This window comes from Artibeus jamaicensis, unplaced genomic scaffold (assembly GCF_021234435.1).
Source record: "Artibeus jamaicensis isolate MK-2021 breed Jamaican fruit bat unplaced genomic scaffold, CSHL_Jam_final contig_456, whole genome shotgun sequence".
Taxonomy (NCBI): Eukaryota; Metazoa; Chordata; class Mammalia; order Chiroptera; family Phyllostomidae; genus Artibeus; species Artibeus jamaicensis.
The window spans coordinates 3,117,581-3,138,475 of NW_026521839.1; the positions used below are offsets into that span (position 1 = coordinate 3,117,581).

The 20,895-nt window shown below is 45.0% G+C and overlaps 1 protein-coding gene across 7 annotated transcripts in view; it reads right to left on the bottom strand.

Moving 5' to 3' along the window:
* Positions 1-768: 768 nt before the first annotated feature.
* ARHGAP26 (Rho GTPase activating protein 26) overlaps positions 769-20,895 on the bottom strand; it is a 416,835-nt gene continuing 396,708 nt past the window's right edge. For 3 of the 7 annotated variants that reach the window (XM_053666461.1, XM_053666463.1, XM_053666464.1), the window contains 4 exons: positions 16,680-16,790; positions 16,515-16,544; positions 10,559-10,650; positions 769-1,609 (listed from right to left, as the gene is read on the bottom strand). In XM_053666461.1, coding sequence (XP_053522436.1) covers positions 1,521-1,609; positions 10,559-10,650; positions 16,515-16,544; positions 16,680-16,790 — 322 coding nt within the window. In that variant the 3' untranslated portion in view covers positions 769-1,520. Of the gene's footprint in view, positions 1,610-10,558; positions 10,651-16,514; positions 16,791-20,895 lie in introns of all 7 variants that reach the window. The other 4 variants (XM_053666462.1, XM_037141723.2, XM_037141721.2 and 1 more) reach the window with 3 other exon arrangements.

The window sequence follows — 20,895 nt, forward strand, 5'->3', positions numbered from 1 at the left end:
CTTAAAGTCCATCAGTTTGGAGTTGGTCTGTCCAGTCACTCTTGCAAGGACATTCAGATGTGGAAGACCCTGGGGACTCTGTCCTTCGGAAGCCAGGTGAATGTGCAGTGTCCAGGGGAAACTTCCCCACTCGAGGCAGTCTTCCACAAGCCGCAGCCCTGGGGGCCAGGAAATCCTCTTCCTCAGAAGGTGCCCATCACACCTTCCATGCCTCCAGTTTTTGGTGTCCTCCTGAATCACAATAGCTTATGATATCAGTCTCATGCCTCTAAAGACTGAGAAACAATTCCCTTTTTCTGAGTGGCAGTGAACATATATGTCCTTTTAAACTATAGGCCATAGGGCTAGCCTAGGAATCAGCCCTGCAAACCACCAGAGCACCGGTGCTCAGCAGCCCAGGGCACTGTCAGGGTGGTCAGGGATGGGGCAGAGGCAGGCCGGGGCAGGGGTAAGGGCTGGTGAACTGGAGGCCATTAGGGAATGAGTCAGAAAGAAGAGGGTGCTCCCCATGGGGAGGCGGCACATGCCCCCTAGAAAGTAAACACCAGTTGCATGGAAGAACAGAAATATTAAGCCTGTAATTTAACCTCAAGAGGTTACTAGAGTTTGCTCCAAATATATCCTGATGTTGCTGAAATAAATCAGACAAGAAACAGTTCCCAGCTGCTCTTCTGTCTGTCCTAAGCAGACCATTCTAATTTCTTGATCTTTTAAGGTTGTTAGAAAACCATTCAAAAAACTACTCAAAAGAGTGGAGAAAAAAATGTGTCAAGCAAAGTGAGTGTGTCATTTATTTTTTTGGTTGGTTTAGGAGTAGGTTGAGTTGCCGTAGTTACGAGGTGCTGGATGCCTTCAGTGGCAGGGAAGTTCCTAGCTTGGGAGGAGGGGAACCTGGGGTGTGTGTGTTCCCTTGTAAGAGGGGACTGGACTAATTCTGCTGAGGCTGGGCCAATGGCTGTTTTAGAGATGGTGAGAGATTGGACCTTACGTAAACAGTGCTGTAAGCCCTCTCCATCCTGCATGCAAACAGACCCAGCTGCCTGTAGCACTGTGAGTCTCAAGTATCTAGAGGTGGCTTAGAGTGTCTACTGTAAACACAAGCAATGAACCTGGCCTGGATCTCAGAGCCATTACCCAGCCCTGCCTGCCTGAGGACTACTTAGATCCTACTTCCGTTTGGAAAAGGCTGGAAGTTTGGGTGACTATTGAAACAAAATGAGTGTTCCCCAGTGAGGGTGCTGAATGAGAGAAATGGCTTTGCAAGCCTGTCTCTCAGTTATCAAAACGAAACGGCCACCCCTGCTGATTTACTTCGGTTTCTTGCAATGTCATCGCGTGTCAGCTGAGATGATCATGGGGATGGATGACACCAAAGTTCACAGAAATACTTGTGTTGACAGGTAGCAGCAGAGTCAGTCATCCTGCATTTCTCAGCGGCAATGAGAAATGACCTACAATACTGGACTCAGCAGTTGTCATGGATACCATGGAAAGCTCAGCAGTTCCGCTGGGGCCCACAGTTAGAGGAACTCCACGTAGTTCTCAGGGATGAGGCCAGTTTTTCCATTCAGAGTCCCCTCCAACCAGCCAGGCTCCTGAGACGGGTGAACTGTAACAGGAAGGGGAGAGAGAGTGAGAACAGATGATGTTACAGATAGGGCAGGCGGAGCAGGCGTGCTGTGAGTGTGCATGCGTGTACGTGTGAAAGAAGTCTGGAGAACGAGTGCAGTTGCTCAGTTATGACTCTAGGACTTGTTTAAACCAGAGCCTCTGAACCTTTTGTTGGACATACACCTTCTGATGAAGGCTATGCTGAACTGTCTTCTTAACAAAAATGGAAACCGACACAGACATTAAAAATTCTGCATACAATTTTAAGAATTTCATAGACTTTCTGAAGGTCCTGGTTTAAACTATAAAGAAGGGACAGATTTTAGGTTGGATCACAGTCATGGTGCTCTATCTGTATTTTTACCTGTGTATCCTCGGTCTGTCCGTCTGTCTGTGCATCCATCCATCCATGTTCCTACCTACCTGCCCAGTTTTGACTATGTACCAAAGGCAGTGCCCATAAAGGACTGCTAAGAACTAACCTTTAAAGATACCTAGCGTTGAATGATGCATTTTTACTTGCCTTCAAACCCTGTTTCCAATTTCCTTGCAAATTCCCTCTGAGGGTTTTTTGTTTGATTTTGTTTTTGTTTTTGCATTTTATAGTCTTTGAATAGCCCTCTCTCTGCTCCATCCACACCCTTTCTTAGCTTTCTTTCCTGTTCTCTAGGTTTGCATCCCTCCTGTACACAAGTCGTTCCCTCTATGGCAACTTTCAAAATTTCTGCCCCTCTGGTTTTTCAATATCCAAATAATATACGACTATTTCTGGGATATCACATTACATCTCTACAGAAACTACTGTGATATTGCAAAGATTATATAAAATCCAGCTGAGTCTGAAAAGCACTCAACGTAGGAAGGAAGAAAGAAGAATTCTTGGGAGTTGGTGATGGCAGGGTGGTGTTCATGCTTGTGAACTGGGAATATACAAGTCACTCTTGGGCCAGGCAGGGCATCTGCTATTAATGGATTGGAAAACTCCAATCTTCTGAGATTGTGGGGAGAAAATGAATTTTCCTCTATTCCCTCCCTAGGTTAATTAAGTAACTTCCTGAGCTTGTTTTAGAGAAGCATTTCTGCCCCAGAACCACTATGTAAGTCTAGTTTTAGCCAGTAGGGAAGGAAGCAAGAAGAGAAGCAAGTGGGGAAACAGGACACACACTGAGTTTTACGAAGATCACGGTCAACCTCGTCTAGCTTGTGAATATTTCTGTAGGAAAAGACAAGGTCAAACATCTATTAGTTGGCTTTCAAAATGTGTGCCTAATTTCATATCATGGCTTCAGGGATAAACCGGAAGTACCAAGGGCACTTTGTGGACTCATGACCCCCACACGAGGAGAAGCCTGGAAGAGAAGTGTCTCTAGGAAGAACACAATATGTAACTGAAAAGCAACCTGTCCTCTCCTGTGACCAAGCTCCCCCATCCTGCCCCTAATGTACTAGCATCCTGATAGCCCTGCCTTCTACTCACCTGTCCAGCTGACTCTGCCAAGACTATTTAAGTTTCTGCACCTATTAAGTGGTGATAATAAAACTCTCTCCCCCTCAGTGGTTCTTGTGAGGGTTCAAGGAGCCAACATGAAGAAAGCACTCAACAGCGTCAGGACACAGTAAATGCTCAGGGCAGGTTAGTCAGTAGGGGGCCTGGGTCATTTGATTGGTCGTTAAGAATTTCCCAGGCAAAACCTGGGTAAGAGCCTGGCATCAACACTCACCTATGCTTTGGAAAACCTCAAATGCTTAGAACCAAAGCCAAACAAATCAAACTTACTCCCCAAAATAAGATACCTAGAAAGAATAAGCAACCAAACAAAGTTTAAAAAGAAAAGGACAAGACCCCTCCCTCTCTGCAGCAAACCCTGAAGCTCAGCTGTCGCTCCACCGGATGCACTGCATCTTTCAGACATTTTCCCTTCCTGGCCAGCTGTCCAAACACAGCTCAGGTGCTGAGGTGGTAACATCTGCAAACATGAGAAATGGAATTTGCAGAGTAAGGAAAGGATCAGAGGGGAGAAGGGAAGTCCTCCAAATTGGAGAACAGGAGATGTGTCACAGGGGGCTACAGGGGACAATATATATTGCCTTTAGGTCAGACTACTGATTCAGTGAAGTTTTCAAATCAGGCTTTATTAAGGTGTGTGTGGTACCTACCTGAATGTTTATTAAAGCTACATGTTCCTAGGCCCCATGGCACATCAGTTCAAGCAAAATGTCAAGAAGTGGGGCCCAGGGATCTGCATTTTAACTCATTCGCAGTAAATTAAGGGTTATAACTTTTCTGTGTCCAAATGCCTGTGTAATGAAGGTGTTAGTAAGAATTGAAATGCAAATTCTCACAAACCGATGGAGGATGGGGACAGCCAGATCCCCACCTCACCGCCAGATTTCTGTTGTCTTTCCTGTGTTTTCTTTCCTCTTACTTCAAGGCTTAGTTGAAGCCCCACCTCCTCCACAAATATGGCCACAGAGTCCCATCTATCTGCGCTCTCCTTTCTCAGACTCCTGGAAGCCTCAGAGTACATTCTACATATTATTCATGCATACTATTAATGCTGCTCAAATGGGTTAAGCTTTGCTTCCCTAACTAAGTATATCATTCAATATTCTTCATTCCTCCTCTCTGCCTGATGAATTAAAGTGATAGAAACTAACACCTGGAAATGGTGATGGGGAAGCAGCCACAGGCTCAAAGCTTTAGGTATGTACTGACTTATTTGACCCTAAAGATCCTAGCTATATTATTCATACCCCTATTTAACAGATGAGAAAATTAAGGCTCAGAGAGGTAAATTAATTTGTGCAGGGTTACAATGGTCGAAGCAGAATTTGAGCCCAGCCTGTTTAACTCCAGAGCCCAAGCCCTTTGCCTCTATTCAACCAGAGAATTTGATCCTTGAGGTTAAGAATGATGGTACATATGTTGAACACATACCAAGTGCTTGGCCTGCATCACCTACTTTCATTTTCAGAATGACTATGGAGTTTGTTCTGCCATCATACTCATTCTACCGATGAGAAACTGAGGCTCAGAGAGGTTATAAGCATCTTGCCCAAAATTACACAGCTGGGAGATGACAGAGGTGGATCTGAACCTGAGATACCTGACCCCAGAGTCTGTGGTCTTAACCACGACCACCTTTACCTAGCCCAGTGCTTTGGATCTCAAAGATGCTCATAAGTACTTACTGGGCTGAACTGTACCAATGTCCAACCTTCTGAATTGCACCAGTGTCCAATGTGCTATATAAACCACAAGATGCTGCAGAGAGCTGCCCAAGCAGCTCTCCAGCCCAGCAAGCATATAATAGATCTACGCTGGCTGCTGACATGTGTGTGCTTCCTGCCAACTGCTTTCTCTTGGCTCTATCTATATATACACCATATACCCCTGTATACACAACTCATGCTCTCCTCTCCTTTGCTCACTGTGGACAGGGAGCAAGTGTGTGACTAAGATCTCTAATGACTGGCTCTCCAACAGCAAGAAGCACTAGCTGGAAGAGGCACAGACTCCTGTGTATATCAAGCATTTCCTAATTTAACAAGTGTTCATTAAGCACCTACCACGTGCTAGACACTGTGCTAAGTCCTTGCACATGGTACAGAGCAAGCAGACATGATTCTGCTCTCAGGGAGGGTTAATGTATAATAAATACACATATAATCTTAGGTAGAGATGAGAGGAGAGAAAGAGACTGGGATAGGGAAGTCGGTGGGTGGAGAGGAGCTCAGCAAGCCAAAACCCAAATGATCCAAAGGAGCCAGTGGGCAGGGATGATGCAAGTACAAATACTTGAAGATGGGGAGAAGCTTGGTGTAATTTTAGAACGGTCGCCTGCAATTTTTCTTAAAGACCCAGATAGTAAATATGTGTTTCTTCTCAACTCTGCCACTGCCATGCTACCAATAATATATAAACAAAGAGGCATGGGTGGCTGTATTCCAGTGAGGCTTTAGTTACAAAAAACAGGCAGGAGGCTGGATTTGACCAGCAGGTCACAATTTGCCAATCCTACTGGAGAATATAAAGAAGGCCTGTGAGGCTTCAGCGTATCAAGGGAGGGTTAGAGGGGGCCAGAGGGGCAGGAGCTAGACCACGGAGGTCCTGGTCAATAATTCTAAGAGCAGTGGGAGGCCCCTGGAGTATCTGAAGCAGGAGAATAGCATGATGTGATTTCCATTTTCCAAAGGTAAGTAACTCTGGCTGCCTGCAATGTAGAGGCTGGTTATGAGGGCAAGAGTGGATGTGCAAGGCCAGTTCTGCAGCTGGTAGAAACACTCAGGTGAGAGACAGAGGGGGCCTGGGCTTCAGTGTGACAGCACAGAGAGCTGGGGAGGCTGAAGACTCTACAGAGGAACCTTCTGCAACCCTGCTGCCTGAGCAGCTCGGCAGCCCCAGTGAGGATGTTCTGTATCAGCCAAAAATCTCCAGGGCAGCCCTGCCTTGCATTCACACTGCCCCCTGTACCCCAGAATCATTGGATCCAATCCATCTCAAATCTTGATAAAGGTATCCCAAGAACTCAATTTTAGTGAACACTGTGTGAATTTTCCAGGTATTGCTAATTACGTAGCTTCAAGATGACTAATGTTCCTGAGAACATAAGCTATTTGTCTTTCCAGTTACTGTCTGAGGTGCTTGCACTTGGTGAAGAGGACAGTTTCCTAGTAGACTGGCAAGGGCTGACACTGGAGTTACTGCCAAGCATTGCACAGCCACTGCCCACTGCACAAAGTCCAAAAGCTGACTGAGCAGCCACTCCAGATACGCAGCACGGGCCACTGCAATCCAAAGGCTTGGATATTAACCATTATGAAACACCAGACTTTCTCCTCTTCCTCCTTCTTATTTATTCTTCTTGCTCTCAAAAACTCTCTCCCTCCCATTAGGAAACTTTCTTCAAATTGGTCTGATGATTTACCTGACATCTGCAGAGCATTCAACTTAAACAGCCCCTAGTTGGTATCTCCAGCAATAAACTAACAAGAGATAGAACAAAGAAAGAGGTCTTCCTGCCTACTGTGTAGTTTTTTTCCCACTGAAATGCCTGATTTCTCAGGCAGGACAGGTGAAGGGTAGGAGAAAATAGAGGATATGCATTAATAGCAACTTCTAAAAATCGAACATAATAAAATGTTTTCACCCAAACCAGTCTATAATAGTGGATTAACATTTTGTCAGAACCTTCTTTGACTGTGGCTCAGTCAACAGTGAAAGGTATTTCCTTCTGGGCTTAATTTGGCCTTTTGCTCTCCAGGGAATTCGAAAGGTCACCAGCATTGCTGATTAGAAACGAACTAGTGTCAACAAGTTCTGCCATGACTGCTAGAGACCACAGGAAGGCTGGGGCAAGGCGCCTGATTGGCGAAAGCAAACCGCTCTCCTGCTCTCACTCGTCAGGGCAGGAGTCATGACGACTATCAAGGTGTGTGGTGGGAGAGGTCATCAGACCTGCTGGGCAGAGCACCCTGACGGGGAGGAAAGGACTTGGCTGTCCAAAATCCCCTAGGTGTCTTCAGCTACTGAAACTACTTCAGAAAGCAGATTTAAAAACTAAAGGTGGATCCTGATCACCAAAGACCTACAACCAAGATTGCTCTATCCAGCAAAGCTTTCATTTAGAATGGAAGGGCAGATAAAGTGCTTCTCAGATAAGGTCAAATTCAAGGAGTTCATCATCACCAAGCCCTTATTATATGAAACGTTAAAGGGACTTATCTAAGAAAAAGAAGATAAAAAAAGATGAACAGTGAAAGGACGGCAAACTCACAGTTATTAACAACCACACCCAAAACAAAAGCAAACTAAGAGGACAGCTAGATCAGGAGTGGAACCATAGAAATGAAGATCACGTGGAGGGTTAGCAACAGGGGAGTGGGAGGAGGAGAAGGGGAGAGAAGGTACAGAAAATAAGTAGCATAGACAGTAGATAGAAAATAGATAGGGGGAAAGGTAAGAATAGTAGGGGAAATATAGAATCTAAAGAACTTGAGACACGTGGTCATAAACTAAAGGGGGGAATGGTGGGGACGGGGGGGGTAGGGTGGAGGGGAATGAAGGGGGGAATAGAATGACTGTAACAGCATAATCAATAAAAAAAAGTAAAAAAAACCCTAAAGGCGGGAATGTAAAATGGCACAGCCCCTTGGTAAAATAGTGCGGCAGTTCCTTAAATAGTGAAACACGGAGTTACTATATAACCTAGAAATTCTATCCCTAGGTATATCACCGAAACTGAAAATATACTTCCTCACAAAAACTTGTACACGAATGTTTATAGCACCATTACTCATAACAGCCAAAAAGTGGACATAGTCAAAATGTCCATCAATTGATGAAGGGATGGATCAAATGCGATATGTTCCTACAAATGGAATATTATTCAGTAGTAAAAAGGAATGAAGTTCTGACACATGACACAACATGGACAAACCCTGAAAATACACTAAGTGAAAGAAGCCAGTCACAAAGGCTACGTGCTGCGGAATGCCATTCATATGAATTACCCAGAGCAGGCAGACGTACAGCGGCGGAGAGCAGAGCGGCAGTTACCTAGGCTGGGTGGGGTTGGGTCGGGGTAAATGGGGCATGATTGCTAAACTGTACAGGGTTTCTTTTTCTTTGGCGGATAATGAATACATTCTGTAATTAGAGGGTGGTGATGATTACCTAACTCTGCATATACCCAAAACCACTGACTTGTACACTTAAGTAGGTAAATTTTATGGTATGTGGGACTCTCAATACAGTGGTTTAAAAAAATGGAAGATGGCTACACTCAAGAAAAGGAATCACAAAACACATGTACCCACACATTCATATGCCTTTGGGGAGCCTAAACAAATTCTGCCCCTGGGATCGGGGGTCCTCTGGGTCCTCAGAGTGTATAGCTGGTGGGAACATGGCAGCCCCCAGTCCATGGGGACAGTGCTTTGGGGTTTGGAGGACAGACCTACAAACCGAGTTCATCTGTAAATGTGGAGCTCTCTCAAGTCCTGCTTATCTATAGGCAGCAGCCCCTGCCCTGCTAACAGAGCAGCCCCACTCTGGTTTGTCTGCTGTGGAGACCCTCCGATGTTATGGCTGGGCTGTGACTCCCCCCACAGGCCTCCTTGGGGGACACCAGCCAGTGACATGGCTTTGGACAGCCTTCGGTGGACCCACTTCACCTGCAGGTATGTTGGGGCCCAGAAACTCCAGCTGCTCACAGGAGAGACCACTGGCGTGGCTGTTTGTACACTTAGACTTGCACAGGGCCCAGACAAAAAGGAGCAGAGGTTTAGGGACAGTGCTTTGGGGGCTCTGAGAACCATAAAAAAGGATGCAGGCCTAGCAGGTCACATGTAGTTATGGGCCCACACCCACCCCTGCTGGCTCAGAAGGTCCAGTGCCGAGTGAGACCTGGGAACCCCCCAGGTGCTCTGTGACCACTCTCCCCCTCTTTCTACTATGCCTGATCAGGACCTCTGCCATGAAGCACGCAGGGGCTGTGCACACCCGGCAGCCCCTTGCCATGTGGGTGCAGACAAGGCTGGTTCCCCAGGAACCTGCCTCTGATTTGGCTTGGACCTCGAGCCCCTTACACATAGCCAGGGCCCAGGGAGTAAAGATGCCCAGCCGAGAGCCAAGCCTGGGTCCTAACAGCTGACAAGGAAAGACTGTCGCTGCGAACCATGACAGCGTCAGGGTCTTTGTCTAAGACGAATGTAGTGACAATGATGATAACCACAACAATAACATACTGAATGCTTAATATGTATCGAGTACTATTTTAAACATGTGATATATATACACTGTCTTGATGTTCTCTCCCAACCCTCTGTTACCTGGTTGAGGTCATACAGGAGGAAGTGATCAAACAGGACTTGAGCTTTAGTAACCTGCATCTAGAGTTTACGTTCTCCACTTCTAGGCGGGAGCCTTGGCTGACCTTATTTCTGGGTCTCAGGCAGGTGGCAGGAGGTGTGGTCTAGGCAAGGGTGGGCTGCCTGGCCGTGAGGGGGAGTGCTTGGGCAAAATGCACTCACCCGTGCCCAGGAACTACGCCCCCACACCACCTGAGATCCAGGAGGGAGCCCTGGGAAATATCTAATTCCTGAAACCAGGGAGCTGATTTTGCTTCCTCCTTTGAGCAAAATTGACCCTTTCGCCCAGGGATCCAGAAAGATTAACCCACAGGAGAACTTTACCTGGGGAAACCTCAGCTGTAACAGCAACTTGGGCTTTATCTCAGAATCCTGATTTCAACCTCAGGCACATGATAAGTTATGACAAACTATGATATCAATTCTCCCTTTTAAAAATACATTTTTTAGGGGGGGAAGTAAACAAAAGAAAGAAAGAAAACGATGCATCAACCAAGTACTGGATTCAGATTCTACAGAGCAGCTGCCATGAATCCATTTCACACCAAAACACCTGCGCAGGGCAGCTGGCGGGGCCTGGGTGGTTTGGCTCTGGGGGAGGAGGAGCAGGGATACAGCGAGGCTCACTGCCCAGAGCTCGCACAGTGCGCTGCCATCTTGGAAACTGGATTCACCTGCTGTGGGCAGTGAATGCCACTGAACCCAAGACTAAAGGGGCACAGAACCTGCAGCCTCAGTCGCCACCCTGAGCTTCTAACCACTTGCAAGATGGCTGTTCTCCATTCCTTCATCTCCTCCTCTCCGTTCAGTCCCAGACTCTCAAAGCCACAGGCAGGTGCTTGGCTGAGTCCAGTGCAGGCAGAATTGAACTGAATGTCCACGACCCTGTGATGACTGCCTCTGCCTCTGTGGACACTCTTGAGAGTGCCTGCTGCTGCTCTCTCATTGTGGGAAAGACACACAAAAACACTCTTTTTCAGTCTTACCCATTCCACTGAGATATTCCTTGGGTAGGAACTTTGAAAACTCCAATTACTTATTTGCCCCTGCCCTGCCCACCCCCACCTTTACTCACCATTATCGAAGACCGTGCCTGCAGTGAAGGAGAGCTCTGAGTCGTGTTCAGCTTTGCAGGCATACAAAGCTTTTGCCTTCCGGAATGGTGTGCTGTGTGAAAACAGGTGTTTATTTAGCCATTTTTAAAAGCCCTCTGAAAGCTCCAGACATTTAACCTCTCTTCCTCCCCTCCTCTGTGAGCCGCCCAGTCTTCTGCTACAGGAAGAGCCTAACAAGGCAGCCAGATGGTGAAACACGAGGTAGAAAAGTTGCAGAGGTCACCAGAGAAAAATGAGAACTACTCAGAGAAAAGCCACAAGCCCCACGGAACCCCACGCCTTGTGGGGTCACCTTATGCCACGTTAAAACTTGACCTAGGAGTTACATCAGCTGAACAGTGGGAGGGCAGGCTGGGCCCCTTTTTTGGAGCAGGAGTGGCTGTGGGGAGGGAGGCCAGGGCAGGGGAGACCTTCCAAGGTGCACTGGAGAGCACTCCCATCAGAGCCTGTTGGAAGTTGGCAATGCTCAGTGAATCAAAAAGGAGAAATTCTAGCAAAGCTAGGCTTCCGCTCCAGGCCACGGATTGACATCACCTTTCCCAGGTGTTACTTATTTGTCTCTGGGCCGGTGGAACAGGATTCCAGAGCTAGAACTCCCTGATCGCCAGGGCAGGGCAGGGAACAGACAAGGTGTGTGTGTGAGCAGTTCCATAGGCATAAATAAGTGTAGCCGTGAACATGTGTGGGTGTGTGGGGAGGAAGAAGGGAGAGGGGACACAATGCATTTTTTTTTTTTGCCCTTCTCATGTCCACAGCTGTTAACTACTTGCACTGTGTATCAGAATAACCTGAGGAGCTTTTTAAAAATGCAAATGCCTGGGCTGTATCTGACTTGTCGATATAAATATAGGCAGCAGGATTTTTAAAAGGTCTCCATGTGACTCTAGCGTGCAACCAGGGCTGAGAACCACTGTTCTAGAACCGGGGTAGACAAACTCTTTCTGCAAAGGGCCAGACAGTAAATCTCTTAGGTTTTGTGGGCCACGTGGTCTCTGGTATAATTACTCATCTCTGCATTGTAGCCTGAAAGCGGCCATAGACAACCTGTAAAATTCATGTGGCTGTGTTCCATCCATACCTGACTACAAAAAACAAGTGGTGGGCCACAGAATGCTAATCCATGTTCCAGAGAATAAATTATAAAAACTGGTAAATCCTATTAACTTCTATAACTTTTTGCTTTGATATCCAACTAGTTCCAAATGATCTATGGAATTCTCAAGGGTGGTAAGAAAAATTACACTTAACAGTCAAAACTTGGCTCTTTATTTGATAAACGCAATCTTATTTTCCCTCCAAGCCATCTGAGGAAGCATAGGTAGGGTTCCAGGGCAGAATAACAAAAGAGTAAGTGGGTGCTATGGATTAATATATATTATTATCTTCATGATTTATGGGCAGTCTCCAGGAGCCAGTGGTGCTAAACCTCTTGTGGCACACCAATTTCTAGTGACCAAACGAGATTTAGCTGAGGGACGACTGGTGTCAGGTGAATCCAGACAGAATCAGAAGAGGCAGGGCATCTTGGGGTCATTCTGCAGTTGCTATTTCCTGGAGTCACCAGGTCCAGCTTCCCTTTGGGAAGAGGAGCAAGCCATGGATGGGTGGAAACCTATACCAAGGCCAGGCATCTAGAACCTCCGATGTAGGCTCCATGAAAACTGAAGGAAAGAAAGCTAGAAAGGTCTATGGTACAGAATGACCAGAGCAAATGATTGGTCAGAATTTTTTGTGGGGGCACAGTTTACTGATTTCCTCTCTGGTCCTCTAGTAGCCAAGAGATGATGGCCAGGTGGGAGAAAATTGGGAAATCCAGAAAAAAGGAAGTGGGTCCTCTGGGGAAAAAAGGAAGGAAGGGTCTTTAGAATTCATTGGCTCTAATGGAAAACAGCTCTTCCAGTGTGGTTATCATTAAAGTCAGACTAAAGTTCAGAACAAGGCACACGTCTGTGAATAACCAAACCAAGTCTGTGCGTTGGCCAGCAATGGCCAAATATGCAACGTGCAACTTTCCAGGGAGGAAAAAAGTTTTCATTTTCTTTTAAATTTTTTTAAGGGAGTGGGGAGCAGAGAGGAGAAGGCACCTGGCTGTGATATGTGCAAAACCACCCAAAACCCATTCTGACAGGTAAGTAGAGCCCGTCAAGACCTGGAAGGTCGAAAGAGAACCCATTACATTAGCCAGGGTCACTGTCCCCTGAAGACAGGGCTGGGCCGGGCAGGGCAGAGAAGGTGAGGAGAGTGCAAAGAGACTGCGTGCAGGGAAATAAAAGGTGAGAGAAAGGTCGCCTGAGGCAAGGCTCCTCCCGCTTGATTTTCATGGAGGTTACTTATTAACCTCATTAAATAGAGCGAATGGGACAAAATAGGGGCAAGCCAGGGAAACCAAGGGGGATATCTGGCAGGAAAAAAGCAGAGGGAGTGGTGCCCAAGATTACCATTCAAAAGGAGTAATTTTCCACTAATATCAGGGTTTTGGGAATTGAATAATGAAGTGACAATAAAACAGTATGATAAAAATAAAAACAAAGGTCAAGAAAGGGCCTTGCTTTTCTCTCAGGTGACAGTCTAAGAGAGGGTCTCTTGCAACCTCCTCCCAGGACCTTAGGATGTGCACAAAAATGGGAGGGATGACAGAAAGGGTGCTTTTTAAAGGGACCACCTCCATTGCCTACGAGCAGGGCTGCCAAATAAAATACAAGACACCTAGTCAAATTTGAATTTCAGATCAACAAGAAATACTTTAATAGTGTAAGTATGTCTTACACTATTACACAAGACATACATACTTACGCTTAAAAAAGTCTTTTGTTTATCTACAATTCAAATGTAACTGGGTATTCCGTATTTTTATTTGCTAACTCTTACAACTCTACCCAGGGAAGAGTCTTATCTTTTTACACAGTCTGCCAGCCCAACAGGCTCAGTGTCCCACGCCATACTCCTCACCTCAAAAGCCTTGAGCAGTTTGCTCTCCGTAGGGCTCCTACCCAAACAGCTCCTATTGGCACAGAGGCTGTGTTTGTAGGCTTTTGGCTCTGACTAAAGAAATAAAAAATCCCCACCAAGCATCTTTGGTTCTTTGGCTCCCTGCCTGCCTCTTCTCTGCAGTGCCTCTCAGCACTAGACACAGAGAGCCTGGGATGCCTTAGGCTGCTCCAGTGACAGTGCCCTTCAGACCTCAGCTGGGCCTTCAAGGGCATGAACAAGTTTGGAAGCTTTTGCTAGTTCACTTTTGATTTTTGCCTCTGAGCATGGCAGGAGGCCAGGAAAGCACTCAGAGGAGGTTCCCTCAAATGCCCTTGCAAGCCTCGCAAAATGCCGACCCACCCTCCATTGTATGGCACGATAGGTGGGCCAGACAGATGGGCAGGTTGTAAGGGTCTGATCATTTAGGCAACATTTCCAGGGGCCCCTGTGCAAAGCAAGTGATGGGTCTGGGGCTAGGAGCTTTTCTGGGGGTCCAAGTGAAAGGAAAGGGAAACGTGAAGGGAATGTGCCTCCAGTACCCTTTCTCTGATGTGCTGTGAAAGGCATCTTCATTTCTGAGCTTGAACTGATAAGCACCAAAGTTGCTTTGAAGAAGGGAGAGGAAGCCATCTCCAGAGGAGGCATTACATAGAAGTTCATGAGACCATTCATTAGGTATAATTAAGTACTTATTTTTAACTGCTCTGTCTAGAAGAGGAAATCGAAGTTCATATTCTGGAAGTAGATTTAGGAGAAGGCCCCAGTGGACCTGAATAACAGGTATATGCCCCCGCCTCTTGTCTGTGTACTGCAAGAGCAGTTACGGGATTTTAGCCCTCTCTGTTGGCGAGCTGTAATGGACTAGCTCCCCCAGTACTGTCCATATCCATGCCCACATTGGCATACATATCTAACTCAGTGACAGCCAACTGCAAGCCCTACTCAGCCTTGCACATTTTCAGAATGGCAGCGTCCTAAAAGGCTGTAGAAGAGCATTTTCAAATGCCCCGGTTCTAACAATGGCCAGAGGAGGCAGTACTGAGTACTCAGGACCCCAAACACAGCAGGTAAGCAGGTTCTACTGCCACCTCCCTCCACCAGTCTGGAAATTCTTTGGGAGAGGAAAGGAGTAGCTAAATTAAAAAAAAAAAAAACAACAAAAAAAAAACTCAGAATGTCTTGGGAGGTGGAAGGGCGTGGAGAGGTGGAGATATTGGAGAGGCAACAGGGCCCCAAAGCTCAGAGACACAAAAAAAGTGAATATTCTCAAAGCAAAGAGTACATTTCAGGTTTTTAGCTGAATGAGCCCCCTAACTCATTCTGTCCAAGGGGCTAATGTCTTGAAGATTTTACTCCCTTTTAATCAAAATGAATGAGCCACAGTCTTCTAATGACCAAATCTCTGTTATGAGTGAGGGAGGCACTTTAGATGGTGACTGTCTCCGGTCACTGTGGTTTGCTCAGGTTAGGGTCCTCATGGACAATCAGTGATCTAACCAGAATGATCAATGCCACATCTGGTGCCCGAGAAAGTTAGTATCTCCCAAAGGACCTAAATATGTTTAAGAAATAATAAGAAAATAACCCGAGTGTTAGGGAAATAGGATTTAAATTTTTACCTTATTTCCAGGGTGAGGATAAAAGGACATACTGAAAAGGTATCTTTCTCATATTCTGGGACAAAGCTAGATAGAAAACACAGAAGAGCGGGCCAGGCTCTGGGGCTGAAAGCTACACGCAAACTTGAATGTGGAGACACCCATGTGTTTGGAAGAAAGAGTGGGTTGAGGGCAAGAAGTCCTGAATTCCAGATTGGCTCTAGTTTATGGTCATATGACTGTGGACAAGCCGCCTCTCTGTGCCTTACTTAGTTCAGACCCTTTCTCCTCTCATTCTCACATAAGGGGCAGAATGAAATGGCAGATATAAAAGTGTGTAGAGAATAAAGTAATATATACACTTTATATAAATAGCACAGAATTTTTTTTTTAAATGAGACTCACCTTTATCAATTATTTAAGTCTCTCTGCTAGACCCACCCCTTAGTCAAAAAACCAGCCAGGAGAAAAAGATGGATGAGAAAATACTGCCAAGGCCAAAAACGCTTATGATAGGTATAACTGGGCAATACATTTTCACTCTCTGAAGGCAGGTACTAAGTTTGAGAGAAATACATGCTGCGGACCTGTACAGCAGAGATTCTTAAGAACCTAAAGGTTCTTAATTAATTAACTAATTTCCAGGATTTAAAACAGCCTCTTTTCTCCAAAGAACTCAAGTGCAAAGAATGAAGTCTGGACATCATCAAAGCCGGGAACACTGTGGTATGGCCCTTGGGGAGAGGAACTAGGCCAACTCTCAGAAAGAGGTGCTGCCTGTTCCCATGAGAACTAAGGGTTCATGACACATGGAGACAGAAGCAGGGAGCACTGGGAGCACTGACAATCCTGGGAGTTCATGGAGGGAAGGACATGGCCATGAACAGTTTAAAGAAAAATCACTTCATATCTTGACCCCTTATTCTGTGTTATGTTCATCTCTCTCCCAGTGGTCTGGTCTCAGTACCTAGGTGTCAGTGCTCATGGTCGATAGCCCAACCCCACAAGTAAATGTTTCCTGATGCTACCTGATTAAAATGAGGGGAGGAAAGGCCAGTGCATGTCTTGGCACTGATCGCTCTGACATTATCTCATACCAAAGCACAGAGAGCCAAATAGGAGCCCACTTAGGAAGTGATCTTTACCCAAACACCAGGTATCACAAATTATTAATTTAAACTGAAGGAAGGGTTCAGAGGGTGTAGAAAATGCCAGGCTGGTTCATGCAAATGGTCCCCCCAAGCTTTGGCTCTTAGGCTGGAATCACGGGAGAGCGGAGGCTGGCTACCCGTGTCCCTAACTGGCTCTGGATAAACAGGACTGGATTGGTCATCATCCGTGATTTTACCTGGAGTCTTCATGAACTGCTTCTTCTGGCCTGTCAAAAAGCAAGTGCAGATTTGGATGGCAGGGAACAAAGTTGACGAGGAGGCTGAACACTGCATGAAGAGAGGACCAAGCCAATGAGAGAACAACAGCAGCAACAGAAAACCAAACAAACCCTGCAACAGACCTGATGGGGGATGAGTCGCTGGACGTGGATGAGGTGGGCATAGGGCTGGATGGCGCCGAGAACATGGGCCAAGATGGCGAGAGGGGTGAAGTTGGGCTTGGATTCGGGGGGCTGCAAGACATAACAACCAGAAAACTCATCAGCACACAGGGAAACCACAGTGGGAGCACAGGCGGTTCAGGGAAGCCACATGATGGGGAGCTGGAGCAGACTAGAGCAGCACTGAGACACGGGAGGCGTCGTCAGTGCCAAGTCCCACTTCTCCAGACCAAACCTCTGCGTCTTCCAACAAAAGTCTGTTCTGTAACTCCTTGGAGCATTAACGTGCCTCCTTGCCTTGCAGAGCAGCTGCTTTCTGCGGCACAGGAGCTCCGTCAGTTGTGCCCTTCGTGCCTCTGGCCATCGGTGATGAATGCCCTGAACCCACATGCAGGAGTTTCCACACCCATATCCTACCACGGGCCTCTGTCTCTGGGCAGGACCAGCTTACAATCAGCACTCGCCTTCCACCACTGTGTGAATGTTCTAAAAGTTGTGTCTCAGCAAAAATGACCATTTTTCCGGGCCCCACAGGCTATTCAGCCAGAAACCAATTTCCTGTTTACATTTTTAACTAAACGGGCTGTGTGCCACTAGAGACCCAGAGCAGTACTGCATTAGGAAATGACAGGGAGGGCCTGCAATTAAGGGCAGCATGCTGTTCCTCTGGGTTTTGCTTTCCAGGTCTGCTCTTTCTCTTTTCGTAGATTCTGGGCATGTTGATGCTCAAAGAAAAACCCCAGATGGGAGGCAGTAAAAAATAATAAATAAAAGGAGGAATGAAAACCTTCAATCTTAAATTCTGTTTTTTGATTGATGGCTGGCCAAAAGTTTGGAGAGGAAAGATCAAAATTATGCACTAAAATATGGTTTGATTTTAACTGGTCATGCTCGCACTTTGACTTATCTCCACAAATTACACAAACAAACACACATCTCAGCAACTCTGTGAAACCCCATTAAGTCACAGATAGTGCAAACACTGATGACTGAGAAAACAATGTGAGAGCCACCTGGCCACACGACCACCTGCAGCCCCTGAACCTCAGCGGTGAAAACGACAGCAATCCAATCTGGGGAACAGGCTTTCTAAACAGAGTGGGATTTAGCAAGAACACATACATGTCTGATTTAAAGGGAACTACTTAATCCAGACATGCAACCCAATTATGGCCCTAATTACCTATAGTTGTAACAAATTCCTGTGGCAATATACAGTAAAAACATTGTGTTAGTGTATCAGAGAGCCTTACACTAATTTGAGTGCCATTCTCTAGAATATAAATTCCACAAGGCATGGATTTTTGTCCATTTTGTTTATTTCCAAAGCCTCAAACAGTGCCTGTAGGTATTCAATAAATAATTATTAAGTAAGTGAATTAATGAATCTTGTTTAACTCACTGAATGAGTCAAGAGACACTATTATAATTACTATTTCACAGACTGGGCAACTCGGGCCAATTTGGGGCTTGCCTAAAGATACCTAGCTTGTAAATGACAAGACCGAGGTTTAGACCCCAAGCCATGACTCCAAGCCTCTAGGATAGCAGGACTTGCTCTGTTTCTCAACGCTGTGCCATGCTTCTTCACAGACCCAACCATAACATTAGAAGCCTTCTTTACCACTCAGCAATGACTTTCCTTTAGGTGCCTATCACATTTTCAAGAGAAAGTGGAATGCAGTAACAGACAGACTCAAGACTCAACACATTGTAAATTCCAACAAAATCTCCAGTCCTGCCTCCAGTCTTCTGTCTGGTAGATCCATACAGCAGACAGAATCCATATAATAGAAATACTTAAATTCAAAGAGCATGGTCTTTCCCCTCATTTTCCCCACTAATCCAGCAAAGACTAGTTATAGAGTACTCTGAAATACAACTTAGCATTTGCCAAGGTTCCTAACTGCAAGAGCACACAATATATTTGACAAGATGGGACATTAAAAAAACAACTGCAGATGCTAAAATCCTCAACAACCAAATCCTAGCAAGTCATATCCAGCAATACATTAAAAAGATCATATGCCATGATCATGTGGGACTTATTCTGGGGATGGTACAATATTCACAAATCAATTAATGTGATATAGCACACAAACAAAATAAAGCATAAAAACCACATGATCATGTCAATAAATGCAGAAAAAGCATTTGATAAAATCCAATACTCATTTATGATAAAAGCTGTCAGCAAAGTGGAAATAGAGGAAACATACCTCAATATAATATAGGTCATATACGACAAACCCAGAGCTAACATCATACTCAATGGGCAAAAACTACAAACATTCCCCTTAAGATTGGGAACAAGACAGGGATGTTCACTTTCACCTCTCTTATTCAACATAGTACTAGAAGTCCTAGACACAGCAATCAGACAAGAAGAAGAAGAAGAAGAAGAAGAAGAAGAAGAAGAAGAAGAAGAAGAAGAAGAAGAAGAAGAAGTAGTAGTAGTAGAAGAAGTAGTAGTAGTAGTGGTGGTGGTGGTAGTAGTGGTAGTAGTAGTAGTAGTAGTAGTAGTAGTAAAAGGCATCCAAATTGGAAAGGAAGAAGTAAAACTGTCAGTGTTTGCAGATGGCATGATACTGTATAAAAATAACCCTAAAGATTCCACCAAAAATTCTACTAGAACTGATAAATGAATTAAGTAGCAGGATACAAAATAAATATCCAGAACATGGTTCCATTTTTATTCACAGGTAATGAATGAACTATCAGAGACACTAAGAAATTGAAAAATATACTAATAAGTGGAAGCATATACAGTGTTCATGAATAGGAAGAATTAACATCATTAAAATGTCCATACTATCCAAAGCAGTCTATACAGTCAGGCAATTTCTATCAAGAGACGAATGGAGTATTTCACAGAACTAGCACAGTATTCCAAAAAGTTACATGGACCACACAAGACCCTGAACAGCCACAGCAATTACGACAAAGAAGAACAAAGTTGGAGGAATCATGCTGCCCGAGATCAAACCAAAAGGCCACAGTAATGAAAACAGCATGGTGCTGCATGAAAACAGACACATCAGTGCAACAGAATAGGAGCCTATACATAAATCTACACCTTTACGGTCAATTGATATTTGACAAGGGAGGCAGAAACATACACTGGGGTAAAGATAGTTTACTCAATACATGGTGTGGGGAAAATGGGACAGACACATGCAAAAAGGATGAAACCAGACCACAGACAAGAATAAACTCAAAATGGATTAAAGAATTAAATGTGAGACTTGAAACTCTGTCAGCTGATTTCTCAAAAGAGACCTTACAGGCAAGAAGGGGCTGGAAAGAAGTATTCCAAGGCATGAAATCCAAAGACCTACATCCAAGATTGCTCTATACAGCAAAGCTTTCATTTAGAATGGAAGGGCAGATGAAGCGCTTCTCAAATAAGGTCAAGTTCAAGGAGTTCATCATCACCAAGCCCTTATTATATGAAATGTTAAAGGGACTTATCTAAGAAAAAGCAGATAAGAAATATGAACAGTGAAAGGACAGCAAACTCACAGTTATTAACAACCACATCCAAAACAAAAGCAAACTAAGAGGACAGCTAGATCAGGAGTAGAACCATAGAAATGGAGATCACATGGAGGGTTAGCAACAGGGGAGTGGGAGGAGGAGAAGGTACAGAGAATAAGTAGCATAGATGGTAGGTAGAAAATAGACAGGGGGAGGGCAAGAATAGTATGGGAAATATAGAATCTAAAGAACTTGGGACACATGGACATAAACTAAAGGGGGGAGAATGGTGGGGGAAGAGGTCTGCAGGGTGGAGGGGAATGAAGGGGGGGAATGGGACAAGTGTAATGGCATAATCAATAAAATATATTTTAAAAAGAAACTATAAAAACCCTAGAAGAAAATATAGGCAGTAAAATTTCAGACATTTCTTGAAACATATCTTTTCTGATATATCCTTGGGCAAGAGAAATAAAAGAAAAAATAAGTAAATGGGACTACATCAAAATAGAAAGGTTTTGCACAGCAAAGGAAACCATCAATAAAATGAAAAAATAAATGAATGAATGAATGAATGGGAGAACATATTTTCCAATGATATATCCGATGAGAGGGTAAATATCCAAAATTTATAAAGAACTCACAAAACTCAACATCAAAAAACCCCAAACAACCTAATTAAAAAATGGGCAGAGAACCT